Below are 19,123 nucleotides of genomic sequence, written 5' to 3' on the forward strand. Positions count from 1 at the left end.
TATGACTACAATGGAGCATCCTCCCCCCCCCCCCCAACCAGCTTGTCCTAAGGAAGTATGCCCCCTGAACATACACTTACATTTACTAGTCAGTTTTACTGTTGAAATCTCTAATATAACTTTTCCCTTCTCTTAGAAACCATGCTACAGTTTAACATCTCAAGGAATGGTGACAGATTTAACCCTTTTAACTATCATCCTTTTGCCTTCTGCTGTCTCAGGTGTTTGATTATGTCCTCAATTGAAAGATTCTTGCACACTTGTCATTGCATTCCTCGTTTTGACCGCTAGTATGGTTTCCATAAGGCCTGCTGTACTGGTGGTCTTCATTAAAATGGTGAAATTTGTCACATACTATACAGTACTTTTACTCTTCATGTAGGCTGAGCTTCCTTAAACTCTCAATGTATGGTAGGTCCCAAATACTAAAACTCAGTATGGTCATCATAATTTTGAATACAGTATTACACGTGTAATACAGTATATTAAACAGTGTCTGTCACTGCCAAAGTCTTTCCCGCAAGGAAGAGGAGAGGAGAGAATTGGGGTAACAAACAGAAAGGAGAATTGGGGGGGGGGGTAAGTTAACCCCAATCAGAGCATAGTTGACTTTCATGAAGGAAGTTCTTCCAAGAAAGACCTGAAACACAGGGGCAACTTTCACATAAGTGTCTGAATACTAAGTACTTATCTAAGGGAAAAAAAGGAGTTGTCTGCTAGCAAAGACGAGACCAGTACCTCATACTGCTTAGCCAGGAAATGGAAAAGGATCTGAACATCTGAACTGATTTAGGATCCAGTTCAGATGTATATTCCAATTTTGTAGCAGGTATCAAAGTAAATTCCATCAAACCAAACTTGGAAAGAGATAAGACCTATGTAGGGAAAGAGTGGTATCCAGGCCACAGATTAAATCCTGGAAATGCATTCAAGGGAAAGTGGAGGAGTCCAACTCATAATGAGACTGAAGATGCATTATAACCAATAAACCCTTAGCCCCAAGAACCAAACTCAATGGAGGTCCAAATCCCGGGGACCCTTTTCTGTCACAAAAGCAGAGGATCTGGGGCAGATCTTATGGTCCCACTAGAGCCTTAGGACTTGTTTAATGAAGGAATATGCAGGGCATCAACTAGGGAAGCTCTGAAACCTGGGAAGGTGAGCCCTCAAACATATCCTAAGGATACAATGGAGTGACAAGGAAAAGTAAGCTCTGCAGTTTCCATTAAATACCCTGAGGGGAAGTGACCTCTGAAGCAGATTCCCGCAGCCCAAACAATGCCTGCAATTCTACCCACACCCACTTTGGGGCCCAGACCATAGGTGAAAGACCAGCCAACCAATATGACTATTGAATGGGCTTGGCAGAAGTGGCAAAGGAAACAGAGGCTCAAGTGTCAAAGATAAAACTCCTGTTGCAGATGGGGGCCACAGTAGCCAATACTGTACTGCAAAGCACAGTGAAACAAAACTAGCTGCAGTCTGATAGTTGACTCTTTAAAAAAAAATATCAGCACTGACAAATGGCATAGACCCGAAAATGGAAGGATTCCTGCACCCAACAGGTTGAATAACAGAAGCAACAAATGACTCTTAGCATTTAGAAACACTAAAATACATTTTGAGTAGCTACAAAAAAGTAGTATTAGGCACAGAGTCAGCTGAGGAAGCCATAACAACCTGACAAGAAAACATTACCCTGAGGATAAGTCCTCAGAGAAACTAGCTCATAAGTGTGCTAGTACTAAGGAAGCTAGTACAGACAGGTAAGTATGTTAAGTACTAACTTTGAAAGCATCTTGGCTGGCCTATCCTCACACTTCAACCATGAACACCAAGTGAGGCTACACATAGGAAGCCCTGGATGAGAACAGTTACTTATGCAACCCGAGCACACCCTTGGAGAAAATGCAAATCTCTAATATATACCAGTAGCTAGGGTAGGAGTGATCACAGTATGTTGGACAACACATAGTGAAGTACTATACTCCTCATTAACAGGCCTTGTAGTGGTAAAAATGTCCTATGAACTAACTGGAAGGAAGATGAGAGAAGTCAGCTTGTAGAGAAGAAACTCAAACCCCTCAGAGCAGTTGTAGCAGCATATAATGCTAGGGTGTACACACAATGTAGGTGACATAAAGCACAATCATGAAAAAAGAAAGGAAATGACAGCAATGGCCCCAACAGAATTAATGTTCCAGGGATAGCCAGCACCACCCAGCTGATATGCGAAGCTGACAATAACCCATGTCAGGTTCCATGGTATGACCAGGCAAGTGGGGAAGTGAGTTCTCTGAACTCTGGATTCTGTTCTCTGAACAGAAGAACTCTGGGAGACCAAACCTGCCATATTGCAGATGTCAAGTACAACACAGTTGGAATATTAACAATACTGCAACAATCATTTGCCCCTTTGCAGTTGTAGTGAAAAAAAATGTGTTCTGGTGAGATTTTTTTCTTGGTTTTGGTTTGATCTCTGATCCCCAAACTCCCTTAGCCTCATTACAAAATTCTGGCCCTGGCTTCTAGTAGGCAAGAGTGGATTTCAAAGTAATAGAAATTCATCTCCCTATAGATAAGTTGAACCAGCATTAACACGGAGAGCTACCGAGGGAAACCTGGTACAGAAGAAAATTCGAATTGCAAGATTGCAAGAAAGCTTTTGGTACAGTTCCTCACAAATGACTTAAGCATAAGATAAACAAGTAGGAATAATGGGATAAATACTGAACTGAGTAAGCGATCACCTGACAGACAGGAAACAATTGGTCATAGTCAGAGAGGATGTCAGGCTAAATTAGAGTGGAGAGGAGAGAGATGTGCAACTAGATCAGTGCCAGAATTAAGAGGGCTCAGCTATAAGAATAGATTGTGTATGCAACCTCACAACTTTAGAGAAAAATAGAAGGGATGTGATAAATACACACAAGATACTGAAGGGAAAAGACAAGTGGACAAAAACAGCCTTTTATATTGAGATCAGGTAGGACAAAAGTACTTTGGTAGATGTTAAAGATACAATTAAATTCTTGTTCACTGTACAGGAGCTAGATCTCGCTTCCTTGTAGTCACTTGATATATATAAAATGCCACACCTAATCTTTTGGACCTGTTACTCTTCTGCCTGATGTCCCCCAATACATTAATGCAAACAAAAATATCTTTAAGTAACATATCCTTAATAGTCTAAACTCCCTCTCACTCCTTCCAGAAAGCCAAAGAATTGGGTCTCCCTATATTACTGTAAGAGTTATATACCTTAAAACTGTATTTGTGAATAAATATTCACTAATTACAATGGATAACAAATTAATTTACCGTAAGTCATATAAACCTTTTTATTATTATTTTACAAAATATAAACAAGGATATTAAAAACAATTTTGTAAAAACCAATATACAAATAGGAAAAAATCATACAACAATTAATATACAAATACCATACATCCTAACAGTCTTTCAATTTGCAGTTTGAAATACACACATGATCATGACATTAGAAATGAGTGCTGAGGGACCATACAGTTAACTACATAACATTACCATACTGTATTCCCAAAAATGTACAGTTATAAGAGCTTATTTAGTATGAAATTGATAGAATATAGTCATAGGCATGACGAAATGGATAATGCAAATCACTCTGACAGTCAAACATAGATCTGTTGGATCTGGCCAATAACTGGATAGTTCACTGTGAGAACAGTCTTGCTCTAGACTAGGAGAAACTTCAAGAAGTCCAACAGTTTTCCTGTCCATTAACAAAGGTACAGCAGTATTATGATTTCCCATTGTCAGGAAGTTATCTTTTAGGTCTATTGAACTTCTTCTAGGCCAACAACTGACCTCCCCAGAAAGTAACCCAACACAGTTGCCTAACTCTTGTGGACCAGCACCTGTTTACTGATAGGTGATTATACAAGCATCAAATGAAAGGAAATGTTCCCAAACATCCTCAGTCTGTGTAAGAACTAAACCGGAAATATTTCAGTTGTGGACAGAGTGCTAATCACTGTGCTACCGAGGTACAAATGTACTGTACTACACAGATACATGTAGTGGTGGGGTGCGTTGGGGATGAGGGAATTATCAGGGCAAAGTGCCAAGCCATAACGACTAATAGCACTTAGAAAGTGTGGATAAGGATTTGGGATGGGATTGGGGGGGGGGGAATGGTGCCCAACCACTTGGACGGTTGGGGATTGAGTGCTGACCTGCATGAAGCAAGACCGCCGTTCTACTGTCCAGACCAAGTGGGCAAGGGAGGGGGGGGGGGGGGTGTCATTGGTGTGGTGTAACGTGTAACTGTGACTACTAAAGTGTAGCTAAAAATTGAGAGCTACTGTACATACATGGTGTCCACTCATTCCTATAATCTTTGTTATATTACATTAAGTAACTTCCAATAGTTTTGGTGTAAACTTATCATTTTGTTTAAATTATTCACTTTAACACTACATTTGTAGAGTATTTAATACCTGCAAATTTAGGTCAATTAAGCAATGGTGGGATGTAAGATGTCGTACTTGCCATTAGATGAATCTGACTTGCTTATTTGGATTCCCTTAGCAAAAGGTGAAGCTGTCTTCCCACTGATCCCTCCACTTACATCTAACTTTCTAAATTCAATCAGTTTTATTGTTCCATTATTTTGTATGTGGAAAATGACTGTCCTTGTCTATTCCAATTAGTTTTTTTAACATTGTCATCATGTCCACCCTGATCCTCTTCTCTGGTATTAAGATGAACTCTTAACCTGTTTTGAGAACTTTACTTTTATGCAGAATCGGGCATCAGCCTTATTGCAAAGTTCTCAGCTTCCACAATCTTCTTGTGCTTCACAAAACGAGGCATCCATGTCAGCGCTGTGCATGCAAAAACCCGCATGAAATAGGCCATATATTATTTTGAAGGAGTGACTGAAGTTTTTAAAAGCTGTTCATATGTTTAAGTTTCTTGTATGTTATTTTGTTTCCCATTTTATTGCTGATATAGCTACAGCTAAAATTATCTGCTTGTTGTAGGTGTCTTCTTCCAATATTTATTACCTTGCACTTTTTTAAACCAATTTCTAGCAACCACTTGCCTGCCCACTCATGTAGCTTATTGTTACATTGGAATTTAGGCTTGAGGCAAAGTACCAAAACCAGGTTAGTCAATCAGTGCCATGTGTTGTTGATGCATGCATGTTTGTGTCCATGTTTATTGTAATTTACTGCGTCTCAAGAAAGCTCCAAGAAAGGTAGTACATCAAGTCCTTATGAAAAAGAAAACACCAAACCCCAAAAATTATATAGCTGTCTGTCACAAAATATCCAAAAGTCCCAAGATTCAATTCAGGATGCCAATTCAAGAGCAAAGGCATAAAATGAAGGAATCAGGTTCAAAGTAAGCATATTGAGGTACATATGAACTGAAGAACAGTAGGAAGTAAAATTTCTGATCCTGAAAACCAGGACATTATTCTAGAAGGTACACCACTGTTAGTGGAACAATGCAATTCTGACAGCAAGGTGAAAGCCTTTGTTCCATTAAGTGCCCAATCTTGTATGGCCACTATATGACTTAACCAGAGATATTTCCCACTTCTTGTTTCAGTGGCAGAAGAAAGTTAATGGGGGTAGGTCACCATTGATAATAAGTAATTTGCTATACATAATAGCTATTTATCTATCCAATAGTTTTGAATTATAATATAAATGTAGAAACCAGAGTAAGGAATTTGCTTCTGGGCAATGAAACAAGCACAAGCTTGTGCACACAAACACAGATGGATGCCTCTTTTAGTGATGGCATACACAAAATCATTAGAGGCAACACCAGTGTGGCTGAGAACCCAGCAGAATGACTGTTTTAACTCAGCCCAAGGTGGGGTACAGTAGTCAGTAATAAATCTCAATCACTTCAGCATGAGAAGGGTTAAAGGCTTCCAGGACCATGAGAGTACAGGCAGGAAGTGTTAACTGCAGGAATAATCATTAGCTCGTGAGAGTGTCTGTCTTAGAGCAAACAAAATCAAATGATACTCAGCAGTGTAAATATTCCAGGGTAAGACAGCCCAAGGGTTTGACCAAGAAAACAAAAAAATAACAGACTCTTGACTTATGTGAATAACCAAAAATATTTGTTTTGAGGATTTTTGGTGGCCTGGGAATGCATCTCCCACTTATAGTATTGTGCCTATGGAAAATCTTGATCCATGTTCCAAACAATTGCTTTACAAACAGTTTCAGAACATAACTCGTTCGCAATTGGGGAACTGCCTGTACATTTTGATGATTGCATTACCCAAAGAGCACCACTTTGAGATAATTCTACGACTTTCATCCTCTGTTTACTGGTAGACAGTAAACAGAGAATGACGGACCTTATGCAGTTTAGTATCTTCCCAGTTATCTCTGGCCAAATTGTTTCTTTATGACAGAACTGTCCTAGAACTCAAGTCATGTTTTTGGACATAGCTTGGTCTCCTCTTCTAAATCTGAGCTTCCTGACAATTGTGCAGTGTGATGTCTCGGAACATTTTCTTCAGAATTTGGCAGGGAATGCAATCTAGTCCATACTGCCTTTCTTTCTGGAAATATTTGTTAAGTCTGCCCTCATTCAGTGAGAGTTATGTCCTTGTAAACCTTGGTACCAGTACTAAACAAATGTAACTTTGTATGGATAGCAAAGGGTTACATTATCTCCCCATCCTGCATAATGTGCCTCCATGAGTGCTTCTCTGCTGTATTTAAATTTTTTATTAACTACTTATCAGCACTCTTGTGAACTTTCAGTACCCAATGTAGTTCCCAGTAATTCAATGAATTGATATTAGAATCTCTACCTTAGCTCCTCTTACCAACCTTGCTGTGACTCGAGCAGTTTTCATGGCTGTTGCCATACCCATGGAATGTCACTCGTATACACATCAATTTGTCAACAGTTTGTCAAGTAATATTTCCAGCATAAGTGTTTCTTTCAATACTATTTATCTTTTATTGCTCATTGTATTACCACTGATTTTCTTGGCTATTTCTAACAACCTGCTGAAATATTTCTTGTTACACTTATTCAAATAAGACTAACAAATGTTTAGAACTGTGTTTAGAGATGGCTGAGAAAGTGTTATAAATATTGAAATACCCTTTACTGATAAGCCATCAGTAGCTCCATGGTGTTAATACACCGGTTCTGCTAAGCCTAATGATTTTATCAGGCCTCCAAGATCCATACTGAACTGCACGATCAAAATCTGGGTCTACACGAGGTGAGGAATCAGAGATCTAACCAAAACTGAGAAAAACAGACCAGAAAACTCAAACATGGCAAAACAAACTACTGCTAGAAAAAATCAAAGGTGAAAACAAGGTAAACAAGTCTTTCCAAAATTAAACTAGACCACTCACCAGTCATGACCAAGTGGTGCCCCAGAGGACAGAGGATTCTGGCCCATAATACGGAACTCTAGGGATCTGCATGAGGAGGTTAGGGGGAAACCAAGATGGGGATCAGGAGCTACTGAGGGATTACCAGACAAACTTGTTTCATTACATACAACACGATTTCTAGGATGACCCCTGTCCCACCTTTAGTGGTTTTCTAGTGCTAGTGCTACTTGCAGCAGGCGGTACAGGAGAAATGCTTTGCTAGAAAGTTACGGAACCTGATTATCTGGTAAGTACTCATGCAGGGAACAGAATGGCATAAGAGCAGAACTCAAGTTGAACTCTGGGTAGAAAAGCATCAACAATGTGCCAGAAACTCGAGCACGGTGAGGCCACATAACGTCCAGTAAGGAATAAGAGTGAAACATCCTACCAGACAGCCAAAAACAAACAAAAGAGTCTGGACAACAACCATGTGCAAAGAAGCAAGGAATGCTGCCAAAGTATTGGACTGCCCATATCACGGAAAATCTGGAAAGGCAGTTCGAATGCCGAACTGAACAAACCACTAAAAGCCTGGGAAGAGCAGGCCATACATTCAGCTTTAAGGTCTGGAACACCCTGCTGGGAAAGCACAGGGCATGCAGTTCAAAAAACATAATGCAAACTGCCAACATGGTATGGAACTGAAATAGGTGAGAACAGACAGCCAGAAAGAATGCTAAACACTAAACAGAAACAAAAAATCGAAGCAGAGGCAGAGAGGCCAGCCTCCACAGACCAGAGACCTGGAGTCCACTAATGCTGAGGAACAATGACAGGCAAAAAAAAAAAAAAAAAAAAAAAAAAAAAAAAAAAAAAAAAAAAAAAAAAAAAAAAGACCCGCACAACTACTCTAGAAGCACATTGGAAAACTCCTGAGAGTCCAGAGCTCACATTACTGAGTCAGGGCACAAAGGCCAAAGCAATACAGAATCTAGGGCCCCAGAAACCAGGACCTAGAGGGCTGGCAGCATACAAAACCCCAGGTCCAAGGCAAAGAGACTAGCTCCAGTAATGCCAAAGAGCCATCCCAAGGTACACAGCTTGGGTGTCCAGTGGTTTGTTTAGTTTCATCGGATTTTCTGGTTGGTTTTCTTCAGTTATGGTTAGTTCCAGAAGATCTGCTCACCTAGTCAAGTCAAATTCTGGATCAAGGTACACCAGTGTGGGTTTGATGTATGAAATGATCCTGAAACTAAGGGAAACCAGCATGTAAGTACTGGGGTGGCCTACCCTGAAATCTATTTCGGTTTAACATAAAATCCCTCACAATACTTTATACGTTAACCAAACCACACACTATAAGGTGAAGGGACGACGACGTTTCGGTCCGTCCTGAACCATTCTCAAGTCGATTGTGAGAATGGTCAATCGACTTGAGAATGGTCCAGGGTGGACTGAAACGTCGTCGTCCCTTCACCTTCTAGTGTTTGTTCTGGTCAACATACTTTAGCCACGTTATTGTGACTCATCGCCTGCAATACTTTATACTTTTGACTCTGGTCATATGTCACATATTGATATTTAACAATACCTTAGTACCAGTACCAGTTTAACAATACCTCAGGAGGCCTGGTCGAGGACTGTGCCGCAGGGACGCTAAGCCCCGAAATCATCACAAAATATGTTTCTTACTAACATATGTTATTAAACTATCTGAGGGTCAACAGTACAGTACTATAAATTTAAAAATATATTTTGATCAAGGAGAACTATTTTGTTCATCTGAATCTGAACTATTCTGGCCCCTCAGCTGTCGCTAAATTGTCATAATCCAATCTTATTATACTTATACTGTGGCTTCTACAACAAAGTTTCACTTTCAAACCATGATGACAGATATTGTTTTATGACAAAGGATGCTTATTTAATAGAGAATAGCACAGGTCTTGTTAATAAATCTGCTTATCTTTGGGAAAATACATATTTAATATATTTGTGCATTTTATTAAATATGACCTAAAGGGATAATTAATGATTCACAAATCTTCAATATATTTCTTGTGTTCACATCTGTTTTCACTTTTCTTCTGCCTCTGAGAATATTGAGTTGAACTTTGCAAGACTTGTCAGGCCCATGATAGAAAGTGTAAAATTAACTTTGGCAAGTAATTTTTTAATTTCCTTCACAAGTAATGAAACTAAAAAGATATTGAAAATTCACGCCAGAATCATTAATCAAACTAGTTAGGTCATACTCAAGAACACATGCCTATAAGAATGACTGTTTCCAAAATATTCTAATATGTATGTTTTTTCTAAAAAAATTCATCTGGCTTCCTTAATTAGATCAACATAGCACTAGTGTGTACTCGGTGCTGTGCACAACATCCAAGTGCAGAATAAAACTATAGTCCAATGAGTTGATAAGAAACTTTCTGAAATCTTCTACTCATATCTAATTCAAATAATTATAATAACAATAATAATACAGTAATAATAATAATTTCTCCAAAACCTGAGTAAAGACTAAAAATTCAGCCTGTTGTTTACCATAGAAATCAATTAAACACTCATAAGACTGGAGTTTAGTTCTAAACCCAAGAACTAGGCATCCTTATTGCTTATTGTTGATAGCCGACACATGGGACGGTATTTCAGAAATCGGTCCAGCACACACCCACAATAAAGACTTCATTTACATAATTACTTAAGTTAAAACATTCTTTGTGACTGAAGTCTTTGCCGAGACATTATGCAGATAAGGTTTACAATCCATTGGTACAAATTACAATAAAACTAGGCTGCAATTTTATACACCAAGATCAAGATTTATAAATGAACAAATCATTAATAATGCCTAGTAAATAAATTAGGCTAAAAGTCCTTTCATCAAATTACACACAAAAGAACTCCACGTCTTCTTTAATGGCACTATTTGCCACAATCAGACTTTAGAGGTCTTGGTGCTGGCTCACTCCCACTTGTGTGTTTACTAACACTGGAAAATGTATAATTATATTTCACTGTAATTTTTGTGTAAAAAAAAGTATATGTATGAAATGGTACGAACACCAAAATATGTTAATTGCCTATAGAAATGTACAATCACAAAGCAACATAGACAAGGTCATTGAATGACTGCCTGTTGAACCACTCCTCTGCATAACTTTTAGCCCTTAATTAAGTCATCATGACCCAAGCTGTGTCAGCAAAGAAGACAATATAATGCAGCAGACAAGCTCATGATAAAGAATAAAAAGACTCCAGTCCATGGTCTGGGAAAGGAAATGCAGAAAGGTACTTGAAGGCAGGTACAAAATGCATGTAAACTTGTACATCCATCCTAATATTTAATAATGGACATAAGAATGAATGGTCCTCAACAGGGTTTTCTAAAAACTGGACTGTTTAATAAGAAAATACAAAAATCAGGTATTGCTCTATGTTCAAGATAAACATATGGACAAGTTTCACTAAGTTGGAGCACACCTATTTAAAATTCTAAATTTAATCAAAATACAAATTGTTATCATTTTACTTTATAGCATGATAACAGTTCTTTTAGACACTTTGTACACCCAAGAATTTGTACCCTTAGAGTCAATAGTTATTTTAGTTTGAATATAAATCAGTTTTAACAATCCAAGAGAGAACACAGAATGCAGAGATAAAATAAATATTAAGTAAAACAGGCCCAAGAAGACAGAAAATCTAACACAAGTTTTCTCAAATCATCATTATTATAGAATATGAAGGTCAGGTACACCAACAAACATGGGGCCAGTGTTCTGGAATGAAGTCGGAAAATTTACAAATATGATTTTGACATAATTATCTTCCACAAGCCATATAAGACAACACCAGAGTGACTGCTCATACAAAATATCAACCTAAACAAGCTCATTCCCTTTTAAAGACTGAACGCTCAATATTTAAAACAACTGGTAAATTTGAAGAAAATTCTAAAAAAATACCTTAGGCAAAACAAAACAAATTCTACCAAGCTTAAAAATATCTTCAACATTTATATAATATTCATAAAAATTTTAGAAGCTGACAAAGTACAAATACAGTACCATTTGTTTAAAAACTTTGACAGCATTTGTAATAAATACTGAACTGCATTTAAAATTATACAATTCACTTTAAAAGTTAAATTATGGGAAACTAAGGTTTTCCCTCTTGGGACAATTATAAAAAATAAAATAATTGCACATTATATCAATCATTCATTTCATTCTAGATGATGCATGACCTTTCAAACCATTCTAAAAAAAAATTGCTGAAAAGCTAATCTATCTAATAAATTTTTAAGAAGTAATATCTGAAGCAAAAGCCACCACCTAGTCTGAGAGTGAAGAATAACCACAATCTTTAACATGTATTAGAAGGAAATATTATTGAAGAAATTCAGAATTTTGTTCAAAAGCTCCCAAACACCAGTAGTGTTTATAATATCATTCATGCCACACTTTTAATAGGCAATTCATGACATTCAAAACAAATGACAATGTTTGTGAAAAATTTGCCATTTGTTATAGTATTCTATTGCAATATCTGGCTCCCATCCCTCTCTCCATCTATATAAATAACAGAACTAGGTGTGTATGCTGTAGCAGGACCAGTTGCAGAAAGCGGTGTATGATGTGGCGTTAAGCCAACACTTGGGTGGGGCTGGGTTATCTGGGATATAAGGCTTTGGTGCTGCGGCAAAGTGGATGGCAAATACTGAGGAAGAGGTTGCATTTGGGCATCATAAACATCAGGGCGTGAAAAGGCCATTTCTGTCATCATTTCTGCTGGAAGAGTTGGTGGGCCCTGTCCACTTGATGATGGATTCTGTAGGCCTGGATCCCCAAAAACAAATTCTGGGTAAAAACCACTTGGTCCTGCAACAGTCATCTGGAATATGGTATCAATAACAGATTATACACTAGATATGTTTGATAGTAGCAAACAAAAAGAGATATATTTCTGAATACTGGGTGCTGTAATCTGTACAAGGAGTATAATTAACATACAGGAAGGCAGTGCTGATAAATGGGTTAAGAGGTGGCAAAGTGAATGAAGTGGTGGGAGTGGGTGTAATGGAGGTTATTATTATTGTTGTTGTTGTACTGCAGTTATATATTGCATATTACTGCAGTAGTGATTATGGAGGTTGAAGTGGTAATTATGGTTGCAGCATTTTGTTTTAAGTGCTAAATGCAGTTGTAGTGCTGAGTGTGGTTGTAGTCAGTAGTATGATTCAGCAAGTTCACTCAAATATTCCACAAATTTCTAGTTTACCAAACTGGAACTTCATCCTTTCTGTCAGTGCTGCTGCTGTTAGTATGCTGGAGCATATGCCCACCTGTCAATAAGTACAGAGGAGTAAAATCTAGCTCTTTATGCCCTGCCTCTTAACCATTTATACCTCTCTCAACATTAACATTTCATCCTATTTTTTCCTTGAAGTTGTGGATGGAACAGGCTTCAATAACATCTTCAGGCAATGTGTTCCACTTGCCGACAACTTTGAACAAGACCATCCTTACATCTAACTCAACTGCATGTCCAGCTTCCACTGATGTCCCTCTTGTCTTGTCTTCCTTTATCAACTGTCTATTCCCCTCAGGATCTTGTATATACAGCAGTGACCATATCTCGTCTATTTCTTCTTTCTAAGGTTGTGAGGGCGAGATTTCTCAACGTATCCTCACGACTGAGGCCTCTCAGCTCTGGTACTGATCTAGTTGCAAACCTCTGAACTTTATAAAGTTTCTGCTTATGCTTCATAAGGTGTTTGCATGAGACACCCTAATTTCTATTATTAAAGTTACTGAATGCAAGCAGAAACTTCTTTACTTAAATGGGAATTGCAGTGTCACCACTTTTTATATTCTCTCTTGAGCATTGCTCACTCATGGGTCCACTAAGAGATGTTTATGGAAAGGCCTATGATAACATTAGACATGTTATGATAAAAGCATAATTAGATTTTGTTTGTGAATGATAATAAAAAAATCCAATTTACATCTAAAAATTGCACCAACAAATCAAAATAAACATACCTGGTAACCTTGCTGGGGATAACTTGGTTGTGGATAATGGTGTTGCTGAAGTGCATGTCCCATGGGTAGTGCCTGGATGCCTTGAGAGAGTGCTGAGCCCATACTGACTCCACCAGGAAGGGTCTGATGAACACCTTGGGGTACTCCTTGAGGAACATTCTGACTCATCCCTTGAGGTACAGAGGTGGTCAGGCCAGGAGGCGGCAACTGAACACCAGTGCCTCCTTGTATACGCTGAGCTACTCCCTGAGGCACTCCTTGAGGCACAGTTGCACCTAAACCCTGAGGTATACCTTGATGGAGACCTGGAGCTACTTGCTGAGATATAAAATGTCGAGTATCATAAGGTACCTGCTGCTGGCTTAAACTTGGGTCACCAAATGCATGTGGACTATGACCAGTAAGAGTTGGTGCTATACTTGTAAACTGACTTCCACCTGATCCTGGCTGAACAGCATAAATTCCTGCCACAGGGCCACTTAGGGACTGACCAACAGATAAAAATGTTTGGGATGCAGTATTAGACACTGCAGATTGTCCATCAGGCTGTGTCACTGGAGATCTATATAATGGAGAGCGAATCATAAGTTTGTTAAATTGTACAGCATCTACTGGCTGGCTATGATAATTTACAGCTATTGGAGCTGAAAAACCAGGTGGAGGGGGAGCCCCACTACCTGAACTATTCTGAGTCCCTCCACTGCTCACTGTTGATGCTGTAGAGACTGTCATTCCAGGTCTGCTAGTATTACTCTCACTAACACTTGGCAACAAAACTGCACTCATCTGACCCCCAGCAGCCTGACTTGCCATATGAAACAAAGCAGCTGGACTGATGCTATATGGATATTGTTGTTGATGTGGCTGAGTTTGAGTTGTTGAGACTGCAGTTGTTGTCTGGTAAGTCTTAGGTTTTTGTGGCTCTTGCTTCTGTGATTTGGTTGCTAACTGAATTGGCTGAGATAGGACACTGGCTGGCCAGTACTCCCAGTGTCTATGCTGCTGTAATGATTGTTGCTGCTGTTGCTCTTGCTGTAATAATCTTTGCTGTTTCTCTTGATCTATTATTTTTTGTTGCTGCTGTGGTTTTTGTTTTAGCTGTTCCTGTTGTTTTTGTTGCTCCTGTTGGTGTTGTGCTTGCTGCTGTTCCTGTTGTTGACTTTGTGGTGGTTTCTGCTGCATAATTGCCATTTGATATATATTATTAACATTGGTATTGTAACTGGGTCCCTGCTGTTTTGAAGTTTGACTTACAAGTGTATGTCCCTGGCTATTAAGTTTCATTTCTGGGTTGATATGGTCAGGAATTGCTTGGCCTTGACTGGCGAGTCCCACTGAAACATTTGCCAAATGTTGAAAACCTGGAGGCACACTAACAGCTCCACTAGATACACTCTCAGTTGACTTCTCTGTACCACCCCAGTCAAGTAAATTAGCTGATCCTAGCAACACATTAGCAGGTAACCCAGAATTGCTTAGTGCTGAGCTACTAATGCAAGATACCCCAGTTCTAGCACCAACTCGTAGTCCAGTCACAACAGATAAAGGATCACCTAAGCTACACAACAATGATTCACCTTCAGATGTATATATTCCAGGTTTCACAGTATCAGTTCCAGGATGCACACTGCTAACTCCACTCTGAGTGGTATTTACCCCAGACTTTACTGTAATGTTCAACCCAACATTTGGAGTGCCACTGGCAGGTAGAGGACCTGTGACTTCATTGAGAGATTTCGCCTGGCTGCGGTTTGTGGTTCTGCTGGTGGCTGCTTGTAATTGCTCCAGTTTTGTTGTGGATGTCTGACACGTTGAATTTCCAGTGACAACATCTGGAATAGGTATTATCTCTTTAGTTCTCCAATAGCGTCAATATATAATCTTAAAATTTAAGCATCGATGATCAGTTCATTTGAATTTTGTATTAATATCATCTTTACAGTGAAATATAAATAATGAAGAGATAATATCCCAATCCAGAGTCACCAACTGCTAATCAGTTCAGGTTTGTTGGAAGGACTAGATTCAATACAAAGGCTGAGAGACACTTCATTTTATTGAAAGAATTTGATCACATTTTAGGCAATATCAAAAGCCATAATTTTTCAATCAATACTGGTGGTCAATGACAGTGGATTGTAGATCAGTAAAAAAATCACTCATACAAATACCTTGCTTAAAAAAAAAAAAACACATTTAAGCAAAATTCAACACAAAACAATAGCTATATACGAATCACAGAACAAGAAATGCTGCAAGTTCTGGTCAAAACAGCTGTTTGAAAATTTTAAATTTCATAAAACATGTGCACTTCATTAACAGATTTACCTACCACGCTGCACACAAGACCATGGGATAAATTCTCGCCCTACAGGATACAACAGAATGCCAGCCCACTTATATGTGTGATAAATGGCACAAAAATGTACAATAAGAAATATCAAAAGCAATTATATAAAACTTTTTATTAATGATTTTTACAAAATATTCCACAATAGAATGAGTATTGTCAAGCGCTCTTCCCGAAACAAGTAAATTGCGCTAAATATCTGGATATAATCACAACTTTTTGAAAGGCTTGCCTATTGTATCAGAATTATTACTTTATAAAAACCAAGGAATCTTAAAAAATATCACAAGACAATACAATTCTTGAGTTTAGTAATCTTAACTTAAAAGAAAAGTAACAATTTCCTTACCATTCAAAATAAGCACAGCACAAGTAAGGGTAAATGCTAATATGACCTAGCGACCCAAACAATTATATAATATTTTGCGTAATATCGGCTATACATTTCACAACAATTTATTTTCAAAGCAGTCGTCAATGAAATATTCCATGCAAAATCAACACAAACTCTCATAATTTACACTGCACTTCCAGGTGTGAGACAGAGTGAGTTACCTCCATGGCAATGAGACAGTGCCATTTTTATGTCTGTTATATAAGGTTCTATAATTTCCATTCATAAGCTGGATGTAAAAAACAAATTTATGCTAGTTATGAGGTCAGATAATAACCATTTACCCTATCTATTTGAACTACTCTATATGAGGTCCAGTCACTGAACATCCATCATCAAACTTAAGGCACTACAAACACAGTAGGTCATTATCTAACACAGAAGCTCTCATGTCAATGCTGTAATTAAAGTCATCTGCACCAGGAAGAGACAGCAGAGGAAGATAGAAAACAATTGGAGAAGGGCAGGAACAGGGCAGGAACAGAACTTGGCAAGGACAGAACATCACTAAACATTTAAAATTACGACCTATGTCACATAATAATTTTGGTTGAAGAAATAATTATTACATCCAGATTTAGTTTAGTGTTGGCTATATGCAGGGTTTACTTCATAAATATTTATATAGAATATTATTTTATCATACAATCACAAGCAAAATATATTATTTTATATATACGGTATATATAATATATATACAGTATATAATATATATAACACAATGCAGTCTTAAGTATTTAGTGACACAATGCTGTTTTGACTCTGGACTACAGCACACTGTATTAGAAATAAAACAATGCCTATGAGCTTAAATAGAAAACTTTCAGCTTTAATTTGAGAGTACAGTATTTACATTCATAACGAGCAAGCTGTGTAGGAACAAGATTTTTTTTAAAGTTCCCGTTTGAAGAAAAACCAAGGTAGTTCTGACACCTGGTCGCTCTGCTCTTTCTTGACCAAAACTGTGGGGCTGCATTGCTAGCTTATGCACGTAAGAGGCAGTACAAGTATTATAGCTGATTGTATGGGTAACATTTGCAAATAGAGTCTGTTGTTCTCTCTCAACATGAGGACCAAAGAAGTGTCAGTGCCAGTAGTAAAAGTGGATCACAAAGTTGACAAATTACAGAATACTGTAAATTGGAGATTTTGCCCAAGCATCAAATTCAACTGCTCGGTAAACTGTTACGAAGCAAGAATGCACTGGTGAGCTCAGCAATAGCAAAGAAACATAGTAGACCCCAAAAGATCACTGTAGTAGATGACTGAAAAATACAGTACTTTATTGTGACAGCAATGCCCATTATAACTGTCGAGCCAATCAAGAACACTCGAGATACAGGCATGCATGTCTTAAAGACTAACATAAAGAGAAGACTACACCAGCATAACCTCAACTAGTTCACTACATGATGCAAACCATTGGTAACCCTCAAGAACACAAGAGCTAGGTAAGTCTGCTACTTACTAGAGAAAGCTGCTCATGATCCAAAGCATACCACCTGGTCTGGGAAACCCTGAGGAGGTATTATGGCACGGATATGTATGGCTGCCACAGGAACTTGTTCACCTCTCTTTATTGATGCCGAGATTGCTGACGTCGGCAGCAAGATAACTTCTGAAGTGTACAGAAACATTGTATCTGCCAGATCCAATCAAATGCCTCAAAACTCATTGGATGGCACTACACCTAACAGTAAAATGACCTTAAACATACTGCTTAAGCAACCAAGGAGTTTTTTAGTGCTGAAAGTGGAATGATCTTGACTGGTCAAGTTAATCACCCAGTCTGAATCCTATTGAGCAAACATTTCACTTGCTGAAGGCAAAAAATTCCCAAAACAAAGAAACTGAGGATGACAGCAGTCAGACCTGGCAGAACATCACTATGGAGTGATGTACTAGGTTACATCACTAGGTTACCAGTGCTTGGTAATGTCAATGGGTCACACACTTCAGGCAGTCAATGCATGCAAAAGATTTACAACAATGTTAAATACTAAATATGACAACTATATATATGTATACTGCATGTTAATGTGCTCAGTTACTTTTGATCCCCATAAAATAAGGAAAAAAGTATATGAAACTATATATAAAAAGGGCTGTATTTGAAGGCATTTACACTATGGATGTAAATAACCTTAAATTAAAGCTGAAAGCCTTCATTTTCACTTCCCTATCATTGTTTAGTTGCAAATCCAGTAAGCTGGGGATACAGAGCCAAGACAACACACTATCACTCTTCAAATACTTATGTACCACACCGATTTGTATTTATATATTATATATAATATATATCTATATCATTTGCCTTCTACACACTTTCAATTCTTGCATAGGTAAAATTTAAAACTTCAATAGTCTGTCCCACTGAGCATGAATTCCTTAAGAACTCGTGTATATGAAAGTAATATGCAAGAATGATGTGGAAAACTGTGTAAGCTATATTATTTTTGTTTAGCTTGCTAATGTCCTTTAAAAATGACAATATCCTATTCACTAATCTGGGAAAGAAGCCTTCTTGCTTGCAATTGTATATTACCTTTAATTTCAATAAAAATATCATATTTGGCAATATTTCCAAGAACGTCTGATTACTTCTTAATAAATTTATATATAGACCAAAAATAGACATACTTTAGGAAAACTAAAAAAGCAAATCATACAACTTCCACATAAGCCACAAATCACATAAAATTTTGAGTTAAATGTTCTACAGCAATTCCAAGACCCTAATCTACATTTGCATTTTTCTTACTCAAGTTTTCACCCTCATTCTGAGACTCTGTCTTTGAGCCACCCTTTTTACCCTTTCTAGGCCTGGGTTTCCGCTTTTTTTTATTAACATTAGCACCATTTGTAGCACCATCCATTACTGTAGGTAAACAAGTGCCTGATATATTTCCTATAAAAGTTGAAGCATTTGATTCTTGTAATGTACCTTGAGACTCTTGCCCACTTGAGT

General features: G+C 38.0%; 1 protein-coding gene across 2 annotated transcripts in view; it reads right to left on the bottom strand.

Annotated features, from left to right (window-relative positions):
- Window positions 1-11,767: 11,767 nt before the first annotated feature.
- Window positions 11,768-19,123, bottom strand: part of LOC123774531 (terminal uridylyltransferase 7) — a 91,704-nt gene continuing 84,348 nt past the window's right edge. For both annotated transcript variants that reach the window (XM_069304012.1, XM_069304013.1), the window contains exons 23-24: window positions 13,412-15,243; window positions 11,768-12,260 (exon numbers count right to left, since the gene is read on the bottom strand). In XM_069304012.1, the coding sequence (XP_069160113.1) occupies window positions 11,904-12,260; window positions 13,412-15,243 (2,189 nt within the window). In that variant the 3' untranslated portion in view covers window positions 11,768-11,903. The remainder of the gene's footprint in view (window positions 12,261-13,411; window positions 15,244-19,123) is intronic.

This window comes from Procambarus clarkii, chromosome 51, assembly GCF_040958095.1.
Source record: "Procambarus clarkii isolate CNS0578487 chromosome 51, FALCON_Pclarkii_2.0, whole genome shotgun sequence".
NCBI lineage: Eukaryota > Metazoa > Arthropoda > Malacostraca > Decapoda > Cambaridae > Procambarus > Procambarus clarkii.